The following is a 13,181-nucleotide window of genomic DNA, read 5'->3' as shown; positions in this document are numbered from 1 at the left end:
ACTTGAGGAAGACTGGTCCCGAAATTAGTGTAGCCTGCAATGTTCCCAGCTGTAGGCATGAACTGTGAGCTCAGACCTAAAGGGACTCAGAAGTTACACAGGCTCCTGTGCTAAATATAAATATGTAAATGGGCCCTAGGAAAGGTGGATGGGGTAAGCAATTAATTTTATTTATAGATTTTTTTTTCAATAATGGGAGCTACTCTCTGCCCTAACCCAACTTTCTAACGCTTTTCTCTACTTTGACACTGTCTTCTCAAACAATATTTTTATCCAAGTCTATGTCAGTTAACAAACAAAGCAAAAACTATGATATTCATGGGCCCCTAGGAACATGCCTAAAATGAACTTCCTAGCTTCTTTCTACCCTAAGACCCCTATTCTCATATGCTCTATTCCTACTTTTTAAAATAAGTATAATGAACTCTAAAAAATCATCTTTAAATAACCTTCTAAAAGTATATATTGTATAAGGTTTGATTGCGAACTGAACCAAAAAAATTTCTTCTTTTCTTCACTAAAAATTTAATCATTGCAGAAACAGAATGACAAACTCAGACCTAAATATCAGAAACCACTTGGGTCTGAGTGATTGTAGGTACAGCCTTGGCTTCCTGGTGAGTTGAGTTGGCCTCAATCATTCTCTATCCTCCATCCAGTCTTGGGATACAATGCACTAAGGAGCTATATAGCTTTTACACTGTAGGATAAGGTGAATTAGTGAAGTGGAATGTAACTGCTCTCTCATCAAAATCTGCCCAAAGCCCAAAAGAACTGTGTGAGGCAACCAATGATATTTGAAGCAAAACAACTCACTATTATTTGATACAAAGCTAAAAGAGAAAGGGGGGGTGTTACTAACCGGGTGTGGACAGAGTTTCAAAAAATGGATTCTGAACATGCCAAGAAAAGTGATTTCACACCCATATAGCTGCACTGAGAAACATTTAAAAGTATATGCAAGTGTACAAAAGAAGGCTTTTCTTTGTCAGAAGTATCTCTAAAAGGTTTATAATCTGATTATAATATAAATTGAGGTTAATGGTCTATGGAGCCAGTTTCAAATCAGTGGCCTAAAACAAACTGCCTTTAAAGAAAACAAGTTTCCTCTACAACTTTCCTTGACTATATAAGATGAGTGAGAAGAAAATGTCGCCTTTGAAGATTACAATAGGTATTAGGAAAACTTATGGGAGATTTATTTTAAACAGTGCTCTAGCGCAAGTGTGTGCTTGCACACATACACATACAAACACACACAAACACACTCATACCCTTCTGTAGTACAAAATACATTTTAAATGTTCAAAAAGTAGTATTACCGCAAATATTCTTTACCTGGAATTCATCCTCCTGTCTTGGAAGGAAGAGCTGCTCTGAGCCGTCCTTGCTAAGACTTATTGGTCCAGAGACTCCTTCATCTCCATATATCCAGAGTGTAACATTGGCTTGAGTCCCTGTATTTCCTGTCACCACCAATATCTTCCATTTGTCTTCTGATATAACAGTCTCACTGCTTTGGGAAAGTCTGATTTCATCTTTAAGGAAAAAAGGTATTAGTGGCAGATCGAATGCAACATCAGGTTGACAGAACCCTTTGTCACATGGAGCCCAAGGACATTAAGGGGGAGCAGGGGAGGGTTAGGGTGGAGAGGGAGGCTCTTCTACAACTCCAGGGAGTTGATTTGTGCTTGTCTCCACACAGCAAGGTTCTGGTCAACTGAAGCTGAACTACTGAAGTAAATTAAATGAGAACAATAAAAATCTGAAATGTCTGGCAATCTTTCACTTGTCCCCAATCCTACAGCACTGATGCTTGACTGAATTTATGGTTCTATGTTCAAAGAGGTTTTCATGAAGCTTGGTGCCTGGCTTACAAGTTTTACTATAATATTGGGTTGTCAGGAAAGTCATTACATATTTTTTCTATGCAAAAATGTGTCGTGACTTTTCTAATAACACAATATAAAGTAACAGAAGAGTAGAATTAAAACACATTTTCAAATGAGCTTTAAACCTGCAAATTTAAAAGCGAGAAAACTTTCCTGAAGTGTTTCTGAAAAAGACACCTTCCTGGAGAGGACAATGAAAGAATTTGGAACTGGACTAGAAGATGACTCACTCCGTAGAGAACAACTTTGCCATGCCCCAGGACTGGGTTTAAGCTCCAGGCCACTACATGGGAGGGCTATGTAAAGGGAAAATTTCACAAGCACTGGAGCAATGTGTGGTGTCTCTTCTTCTCTATTTTCTTTATCTATCTATCTACCTATCTACCTATCTATCTATCTATCTATCTATCTACCTATCTATCTACCTATCTATCTACCTATCTGTCTATCTTGATCTTTTACCTTATATATTAAATAAAAGAAAGAGTCCATTGTAAGATGTAGAATCATGCAAGTGTGAGGCCCTAGCCAGAGAGAGAGAGTTGGGGTGGGGGAGGTATGGAGGGAAGGTATGAAGAACAGAGGAAGAAAAGATTGGCTTGAAACTACAGACAGAGTTGTCATAAATGTACATAGTTTCTGTGGTGCTAAGAGGACAAACTATACATCAGTGACATTCTATAAAGCAGCTTCCATTACTCAGCAGTTCTTAAACATATATATATTCTTAAATATATAGTTCTTAAAATATATATATCCCTTGTCGTAAGGGAAGCTTATGAAGTGAAGTCCTCAACTAACATGGCTGTCCTATTTATGCTCTGTCATGCGTTGCCTCAGCTAAGGAGATACTGGAGCATGGGGGCCAGGTGGTGGTGCACCTGGATAAGCTTACATGTGTGTGCAAATTCAAGCCATCAGTCCCCACCTACAGAGGGAATGCTTTCTTTGCGAGTGGTGGCACAGGGCTGCAGGTGACTCTGTCTTTCTCCCTCTCTATCTGCCCCTTCTCTCTCTTGATTTCTGGCTGTCTCTATTCAATAAATAAAGATAGTAATTAAAGCGAGAGAGATATGCTGAAGCATGTGTGATGAGTCACCACCAACAGTACATCAATTCTTAGATGATATTTCCAGATAGAAGCATTACAGACGTGGGTAGTGGGATAAATTTCCTCATGCCAAATGGTTAAAAGGAAATCTAGACCCATTCTGCATTTAACTTGGGGACTTGAAAATGTAGGCAGCATTGGGCACCAAGAACCTACAACCTTATCAATAAGGCTTAAATGAAGATGACAACAAACCCAGAAATGGTTATTTCTTACTATAATGAATAAATTTTAAAATAAAAACACAAACATTCATAAGTACTAATTAAGAACTGGAAAAGTGTTTGCAGCTGCCTCCCTTTTATTACATTCCAGCAGACGGTATTTCTTTAATTATAATAGCAATTGTCATTTATTACACTCCTAGTACATGCTAGTTTTTCTGTTGAGTATTCATGCCCATTTAACATCTCATGAAGTAAATCAAACTGTGATATCCACTATAAGATGAGGAAAAAGCAAAAGGTAAATACTGTAACCAAAGCTACTAATAAGTAAACAATGAAATATTTAACTTGGGTTAAATATTACATTAAATACTATTACATTAAATACTACATTAAAACAAGCTACAGTGGGTATTCACCATGACACTAAATTTTCTATAAGTACTGCCCTACGCACTTAATATTTATTATCATGTCAACCTTATTCAACCCTCACATATGTCCCTGCTCACAGACAAACTGGGACTCAGTTAAGTATTTTGCTCAGTTACACAAGCAGTAAAAATCAACTAAACTTTGGACTCAGAAAGAAATTTTGACTGTAATTCCATTCTGGGTGCAATATTAATGGTAGCTGACCTGGAAAAAATAACATGAAATTTGGCCCAACAAAATTTGATGACACAGTCTCATTTTCAAAACTCAAATATTGTATGTGAACATTTGGCTTTTCTGGCTGTCATTCTCTCAAGCATGGTTAGGAATCTTGCAAATACTCTTGGAACTTTTTAGTATATGTGCTGCTGAAGCAAGCACACTTGGAAATTTTTCGAACCCTAGACAGACATCTACTAAGAAAAATGCATACCATATTCATAAATACCACAGAATAATTCATAGATCTAAGTCAGCAGGAGATTCTTGAGGATGTTAATCATTTATTTAATATCGTAGAGCTATCTTAGACATCTAAAAGGTTAATTCTTTTTTACTAAATTTGGGAAATCTTTATTTACATTTCATTATATATGGAGCATTGTATTAGGAAAACTGTTCTATTGAAAGTACAGATTAAAATCTGAGAATATAAATGATGAGAGTTTTGACCTAGAGTTATACACTATACACTATTTCATGATAAAGACAGACCAAATAATGAATCCAATATTTGGATTCCAAATATGCAGACACATTTGACACATTTACAGATAATAAAAGAAATACTCTGAGATTCAATGTTTCAGAGAGCAGGGAGTAATTAACTATATAAAAATGGGTTCAAGCCCCCGGCTCCCCACCTGCAGGGGAGTCACTTCACAGGCGGTGAAGCAGGTCTGCAGGTGTCTCTCTGTCTCTCTTCCAATCTATCTCCCCCTTCTTTCTCAATTTCTCTCTGTCTCTATGCACTAACAAATAAATAAATAAAAACTTTAAAAAAAGAAAGAAAAATGGCAGGAAAATCTTCACGGGGAAACCTCCATTTGAACGTAGAAACATGAATCAAATTTTACAGGAGAAAGGAAAGGGAATTCTAGATAGAAGAAGCATATCTAGTATGCACATAATGTTGAAGTGGTGTACTGAGAGAACGGTACATGATGAAATGTAGTTGAACATGACATGTATCTCTATGTGAGAGATACACAGTAAGATTAAGAAAGCATTGACAAGACAGTTGACATATACTCTTATGTAGAGAGCAAGGATTCAATCAAGATTCTAAAAAGTATGGTGGTGATGAAGATTTGGAGGGGTTTCCATTTTGTAGATAGTTAGTAGGCCTACTTTAGTTATATTCCAAAGGGCCCATGACTATACTTTTTTTCTTCTGAGCCTGACACCTTCTGCACCCCATAATGACCCTGGGTCCATACTTCCGGAGGTTTAAAGAATAGGGAAGATATCAGGGTAAGGGATGGAATACAGAGTTTTGGTGGTAGGAATTATGTGGAGTTGTTCCCCTCTTATCCTGTGGTTTTTTTCAGTGTTTCCTTTTTATAAATAAAATTTTTTTAAAAAAAACCTTTTTTAAATATGGTGGTATATATGTTTATGGGTATGTGTTGGAGAGTGGTTTGTTTTTGTTTAATTTTTAGTATTTTATTTATTTGTTTATTTATTTATTGGAGAGAGACAGAAACAGAGAAAGGAGAAAATAATAGGAGAGAAAGAAAGAGAGACACCTGCAGTATTGCTTCAATGATGATGAAGCTTCCTCTGTAGGTGAGTACCAGAGGCTGAGCCAGGGTATATGTGTATGGTAACATGTGTGCTCAACCAGGTGTGCCACTTCTCAATACATTGGAAAAATTTTATGATATGTATTTATTTATTGAACAGAGATGGAAATAAATCAAAAGGGAAATAAAGAGGAAGAAAATGTGATCCGGGAGGTGGCACAGCAGATAAAGAGGAAGAAAGTGACAGCTGCAACACTGCTTCACTACTCATGAAGCTTCCACCTATGGAAGGGGACTGGGAGCTTCAACCTAGATCCTTCCACATTGTAACACCTATGCTCTACTCGGTGCACCACCACTGGTACAGCTGTCACTTTCTTTTCTTCCTCTTTATCTGCTTGTTTATTTTGTTCTACAAATACGTTGTTTTCTCTGACATTTGCACAAACAGCACATTGTTAGTGTACATTTGTGTTATAAAAGTTGATGACTTGGGAGTCAGGCGGTAGTGCAACGGGTTAAGCGCAGGTGGCACAAAGCACAAGGACCAGTGTAAGAATCCTGGTTGGAACCTCCAGCTTCCCACCTGCAGGGGAGTCGCTGGGATGCATTGGATCGACCTTCTCGTGGTGCATCCCGTGAGTACCCATTCACTGGGGAAACTGATGATCCTTCCTAGCCGACTGAATCCACATGGATCCCAGTCACTTTCAAAGCCAGCAACATGCAGCTCCTGACAGCTTTCAACCTGACGCTGTTGACTGGCTACGGAAGAAGGGCAAACGCTAGAAGAAGAAGGGGAGTCGCTTTGCAAGTGGTGAAGCAGGTCTGCAGGTGTATTTTTCTCCCCTTCTCTGTCTTACCCTCCTCTCTCCATTTCTCTCTGTCCTATCCAAAAACAATGACAACAATAACAACAACAATAATAACCACAACGATAAAAAAGGCAACAAAAGGGAAAATAAATAAATTTTTTTAAGTTAGTGACCTTATATGGTATATATAAGAACATAATATAGAACAATGTTTTAAGTGTGTACTGTTATTAATTATATATGAATTCCATACAGTTCCATGACCTTTTGGTAATGAATAAATTAAATTTACACATAAAATTACCCATTTGAAAATAATAAAAATGGTGTGAGTAGATAGCATGATGGTTATGCAAAGAAACTCTGATGCCTGAGACGCGAAGGTCCAGGGTTCAATCCCCCATACCACCCTAAACTAGAACTGAGGAATGCTCTAGAAAATGAGTTAAATGAAAACCATAAAAATAGTTGCTCTTTTCAACTAAAGGTTTAAAAATATATAAACAGGGAAAATAGTTGATGGGACTCTGTAATAATTGGTACACCTTCAGGGTCTCCCTGAAAAAACCTGTAGTGACTAAAACATATTCAAGTGGCTCAAAATTATTCATCATGGGAGGAGTAGGGGATAGAAACATAATTGTTTAGTCACTAATCTCATTGAGTCAGACAAAATCAAAAACCCCAATTGCCTGTGTGCTGTTGATCTCCTAAAGCTCTAAAGAAAGAAAAAATTACTCACAGGAATAACAAATTAGCTGACTCTAACAGGGCATGAGTTGATCAATGCTGTGATCAGCTAATGGTGTGAATCACTAACAGAGTGTGAACATAAAAGACGGTTGTATAAACTTGAGAGAGGAGAGAGAGGGAAAGAGGGAGAGAAAGAGAGAGAGAGTGGTTGACTGACTAAATTGGGAAAACTGATTTAAACTAAAATGTAAGACTAAAATGTAAAGCAGAAACTAAACACAAATATCCCTTAATAGTTTGCAACACAGAAATAGTAAACTGAAAAAGGAGCTAGACACCAAATCCTGGAAGTTCTAAGTGTTCCAAACACAATTACCACCAACAGTCGCATACCAAAATACATAATAATTAAAATTGGAGAATTTTTAAAACATCACAAGAAAGATAAGAGTCATCTACAAGAGAACCTCCATAAGATTACCAGCAGATTTTTTAAAGAAACTCTAGAGGAATGGTGTATTCAGATGTATTTGTTTTTTATGAGAAATAGAGGGATAGAAAACCAAAATATCACTCTGCTATATGAGACGATGAAACAGGAAATAAGACATAGTGTTAAGACAAAGAAAAAGTTAATTTACCAAACTTCCTGTAGGAAGCCCAAATGTACAGAAGACAAGCTCCCTTCTTCTACCCCATGGTTTATTTCATCCTGACAGATCATAAGACCTATAAATCCTGAAACTAGCCTTCCCCCAGACACAGCTATGCAGGAAAAGATAACAGTAGCTAAGACAACCAGACCCTAAGTAATAGTTACAAGTCCTACCCCCTTAACCTTGATGCCTATGCTTCTGTGAGAATGTTTTCTGCTCTGAGCTTGAAGCCCCCTATATAAGCTGAAACTTCCCTTTGTTTGGGGCAGCTCAGAATTCTTTTTTAAATCTATTTTATTTATTTATTTTTAATTTCTTTATTAGGAGGATTGTTTATAGTTTACTGTAAAAATGCAATACTTTGTACATGCATAACATTTCCCAGTTTTCCAAATAAAAATTCAATCCCCACTAGATCCTCCTCTGCCATCATGTTCCAGGACCTGAACCCTCCCCCAAACCCTAGAGTCTTTTATTTTGGTGTAATACACCCACTCCAGTTCAGTTCTGCTTAGTGTTTTCCCTTATGATCTTGTTTTTCAAGTTCTGTCTATGTGTGAGATCATCCCATATTTATCCTTTTGTTTCACTTAACATGATTTCTTCAAGCTCCATCCAAGATGAGGTGAAGAAGGTGAATGCATCATTTTTAATAGCTGAGTAGTATTCCATTGTGTGTATATATACCACAACTTGCTCAGCCACTCATCTGTTGTTAGACACCTAGGTTGCTTCCAGGTTTTGGCTATTACAAATTGTGCTGCTATGAACATAGGTATACACAAGTCCTGTTGGATAGGTGTTTGTTTCCTTATGATATATTCCCCAGGAGAAGAATTGCAGGGTCACAGAGTAGGTCCACTTTTAACCCAGAATTCGAAGAGCATGAGAGTTCTTTCGGTGGCCCATTAATGTTAACAAAGTTTCTTCTCTTTCCAAATTCTCGTGGCTCTCCAGTCTCATTTGCTGCATCAATGCCAGAAATCAAACTCATGACCTCAAATACATAACTCCAGTTCTTTACTTGCTGCCCAGTCTCCCAGGTCTCTATATTCAAAGTTTTGAATGAAAAAGACCTCCAAAAACCAGAATATTTTCAGTCAGATAGATTTCTCAGGAGAGAGGGTGCTGGCTTTACCATGCATATGGCCATCACTGCACTAGTAGAAACTTCTGTACTGTGATATCTTTCCCTTTCTCCTTTGTCTTCCTTTCTCTCCTTCTAGCTCAAAAAAAAATCTGGTCTAGAATACTGAATCCCCAGCAGAGACAAAAAAAAAATAAAAGAAGGAAGGAGGAAAAGAAGGAAAAGAGATAAAGAACAAAAGGAGAAAGAAATGAAGGAGGGAGGGAGAAAGGTAATGAAAGGAAGAAAAAATTCAACCTACATAGGTATCACTAAGTCTTGAAGGAGTTAGGAAGAGATTCACAAACAATGGTCATAGGAGTTCAACACTACTAAATCAACACAACAGAGGAAAATGCTAAAGAACTAATATAAAAGAAAATTATTAGAGACCTCCAGAGAGATGTCCATGGAGTGCTAGTAGCCATTTATTATCCCTTCAAGACCAAGACTAGAAAACCAACAAAATAACACATAAACTCATCCAACTACAGTTGAGACACTGAAGAAACTACATAGCCAGAGGTAGGTGTGCATACATGTTGTTACTGAGCAAGAAAAGGGAACAGGAGAGTATTTCCATTCAGAAAGAAAGCATTCTTGCCAGTCTTGGCTACACAGTGAAACACATTGCCATGGCAGAGCTAAGAATCTCTGATATTTTAATTCCTGACCTGGAGGGTACTGGATGCTGTATTGCTCAGAAAGACACACCAAAATGGTAGAGAATCAACTTGACTGAGAACAGAGACTGAAGTCATATAATACTTCCTGTCCCCAAAGGATATTTATAGGAAACTGTGCCCAGACAGTGGCTGTGAAGTAAATTATACTCCTTCAGACAAGCAGGGAGGAGAAAAAAAAAAAAACTAGAAATAACAGCTTCTACCTGACTAGCCTGCAGAAGTCCAGGTGCAGGCCCTAGGTATCAATGCAGTTACATTACCTCACTGGTAATATCTATGCTAATCCTCCCCAACAAAATACAAACTGAAAAGAAATACAGCACTATAGCTACAGTGCCACCTTCTAGCACAATGATAGCAGCCAAACTAAATGCACAAACAGGAAAAGTACCCAAAATATTAAGGCTGGAGTCATGGAAAGATTGTCATGCCTGAAGCACCAGAGGTACCAGGTTCAATCCCTAGCACCACCATATGCGATAAATCAGTGAACAGTGTTCTGGAAAAAATAAGTAAATAAATATCCTACATAGTGTCAATACTTAATGTTTTCTTCTTTTCAAGTCATTATTCTGGAGAAAACACTGAATTCAAGATAAAGAAGACATATTTAAATATACATTTATTCTTCCATTCTCCACAATCTAAAGCCAAAGCATAAAAAAGCAAGGTAATAGCTTAAAAATAAATTTCATGTAGTATACTATAATATGGGCATATTATGGAAGCAATTGAGTTTTCGTTGTTTTTATTTTTCCCCCGAAGGTAGCCACAGAAGCAGCAATAGACATAAAAAAATAAAAATAAAAAAGTTGCTTACTTGCAGTTGAAGAAAGTAATGAATGCTTGACCTCAGACTCTGGTGGTGTCTCTTGCTGTTGTTTTGATTCATGAATCTTTTCCTTTTCTTGGCTGGATGATGCAGACATACCCATTGGGTTTTCTCTGCCTACTAAAATTTGGATTTAAAAACATGTTATCTTCTTAAAATCATCCATTTCTTCTCATAAAACTTACCACATGTTCAGCTGTGCAACTTTAAGTGTTTCTATTATTTTTATTTCAATGCCTAGTTAATTATTATTTTTTTGGAAATACATAGTTACCAGAATTTTTTTTATTTTTTACTATTAGCAGCAAGTTTCACATGACATTTATGCCTACAAAATCTATTCACTTCTTTGTAAAGCCAAGCAATATTTTAGTACCACATGTGAATCAAATACCTTGTTTAAGGCGTTTTTCTCATAAATCCTAAATGTGATCCAATATTTTAATGAGCTTGTACTTTGCCTACCTCAAAAAGAGAAAATAACTAGAATGTCATTCACAAAACCACCATGGGACATTCCAAAAATAGAAAAATCTAAAGAATGTACATATGCATACAAATATAGAAAGAATTAGCTATTTTCCTGCCTTTTATCTTGAAAAATTTTTTAACAGAGCTCTTTCTCTTTTAAAAAAAAATATTATCTTTATTTATTGGATAGAGACAGCCAGAGATCAAGAGGGAATGGGGGAGATAGAGAGGAAGAGAGACAGAAAGGCATCTGCAGCCGTGCTTCACCACTTGCAAAGCTTCCCCCCTTGCTGGTGGGGACTGGGGGCTTGAACCCAGGTCCTTGCACATTGTAATATGTGCACTCAACCAGGTGCGCCACCTGGGACCCAGCCCCTTAAAACCAGACTTTTTGATGTATAACTTAGAAAATCATATTTCCCACTTCACGGAGTAATAACTTATATTGCTAATTAGAATTGCAAAGTTTAAGCTTTCTTTCATTTCATTCAGGAAGGGGCTATTTGTGCACATGCATGAAACTTGGACCTTAGTTCATATATATGGTATCACTACTGCAGACCACTTTTTTATTATTCAGATAGAAAAAAAAGAGCGCCACAGCGCCAAAGTTTCCTTTATTGGTATAGCACCAAACCATCCTCCATTGTGATAACACCTTTCATGTGTTGCCAGGACTCAAACTCGGATGTCACACTTGGTCATACAAGCACACTTACCTAGTGAGCTCTCCCTCCCCAGCCCTGTATCTCATCCTTAAGGATCAGACATAGAAAGATCACTTCTAAATGGTAGTTAACTCACACCATAATTATCATATACAAAGACTTTAACAGCAAAAAATGTACAGATGTCATATTCTCCATAATAAAAAAACAACTGCTATTTTCTAATACCACAACTATAATAAGCAGTTTAGGATGACTTATAAAGTATGTTCACATGTAAAGACAAAAAAACCTTATTATTATGATTAATAAATATTAGCAGCACACAATTATAAGGAGTGACAGCACAGACTACACTGTACTTGTATCTGAAGAACTTATCATGATTATATTGTCATTCACACCTTCATGTATTATAAAATATAATTTCATACAATAAGCTTATAAATACCCAATCCTATTATAAGATATGCTTTACCACAGTTTGTTTATAGTGAAATATTTGATGGTAGGTATTGATGCAACTAAATGAACTTTAAAATACTAAAAAGATAATCAGAAATATGACCACAAAAGGCAAATGACCACCTGGGGTGGAAAAAGTTCAAAATTTAATTCATGACTCATTTTATTATGGCTTAATTAAGTGACCTATAATTAAAGATCTACAGTACTTACAAGCAGTGAATTAATTCAGCATACACAAAGAAAATATAAGCTCTCTACCTATCATTGCCAAAAGCATAAGACTAAATCAATGTATAAGACATGATTTTGACATTGATGAGGTTATAGCCTAGAGTAAGAACATATAAACAATGACCTCTATTATATATAAATGAATACTCTAGCAGACACATATAGAGTACCTAAGGAATATAGAGGAGAAAAACAACTAATGTGTTTGCCTAGAACTTACAAACAAGTGCAGGGCTAGACATCTGTACATTTGTACAGCATGGGCATACCAGGCTTGTCTGAATCCTCGGATAATCTAGGTTCAATCCCCAATATCATTATATACCACTATGAGCAGTGCTTCGATATCTTGGTCTCCTCCTCCTCTTCCTTCTCTTCCTCCTCCTTTTTCTCCTCCTCCTCATTCTCTCTCTCTCAAAAAAATAAATCTTTTGAAATGTTAAGCAAATAAATAAGGACATAAAGTATTAACTGCAGGTTATCCTATTCAAATCTATAAAATAAGAATTAGTATCTCTCATCTCTTTACCCTCCCTACACTGGTTTCTCAAGATTCTAGCCTTACTTCCAAAAAGTATGTCGATATCTTTTTTGTTTGTTCATTTGTTTTCAGTAGAGCACTGCTCAGTTTAGCATTATGGTGGTGTAGGGGATTGAGACTTTGGAGACTTGGGTATTAAAACCTTTTAGCATAAGCATTATGCTCTCTCCCTCACCTCTTCTTATAGATACTATAATTGTCTCTATAGTAGGAAGTTTAGAACCTGAAGACTTTTTCTGGAAAGGTCTTGTAGGTCAATTTTGTCCCTCAGTGTGAATGACAGTCCTTTTTGTTTTGGGTCAGGTAGGACACAGTGAGAGACCCAAAATGCAGTACCAAATGATCCTCTCATGGGTTCTCAACCTACTCTACACTAAAGTAACTCTTATCACTATGTTCTCTTTGTCCCAGTTTCACAATTTTAGAAAAGTAAATAAAAAATTGTCAGTCACACAGTCCAGAGATGACAAAGTGAATAAGGTATTGAACTCTTAAACAAGAAGTTCTGAGTTCAATCCCTGCCGTCAAGTATATTATAATGATACTCGAGTTCTCTCTGTGTGCCTTTCTCTCTCCTCTTCTACCTCATTCTCATCCTGTTTTCATAAATAAAAATAAGTCTTAAAATAAAATGTATCAGTCTC

The 13,181-nt window shown here is 36.7% G+C and overlaps 1 protein-coding gene across 1 annotated transcript in view; it reads right to left on the bottom strand.

Annotated features, from left to right (window-relative positions):
* Positions 1–13,181, bottom strand: part of RP1 (RP1 axonemal microtubule associated) — a 180,182-nt gene that overhangs the window by 55,506 nt on the left and 111,495 nt on the right. Inside the window, exons 16-17 of the mRNA XM_060198887.1 lie at positions 10,147–10,278; positions 1,339–1,538 (exon numbers count right to left, since the gene is read on the bottom strand). Coding sequence (XP_060054870.1) covers positions 1,339–1,538; positions 10,147–10,278 — 332 coding nt within the window. The remainder of the gene's footprint in view (positions 1–1,338; positions 1,539–10,146; positions 10,279–13,181) is intronic.

This window comes from Erinaceus europaeus, chromosome 1 (assembly GCF_950295315.1).
Source record: "Erinaceus europaeus chromosome 1, mEriEur2.1, whole genome shotgun sequence".
Classification (NCBI taxonomy): Eukaryota; Metazoa; Chordata; class Mammalia; order Eulipotyphla; family Erinaceidae; genus Erinaceus; species Erinaceus europaeus.
The sequence above is the reverse complement of the archived record's forward strand: the minus strand, read 5'-3'. Positions and strand labels throughout refer to the sequence as shown.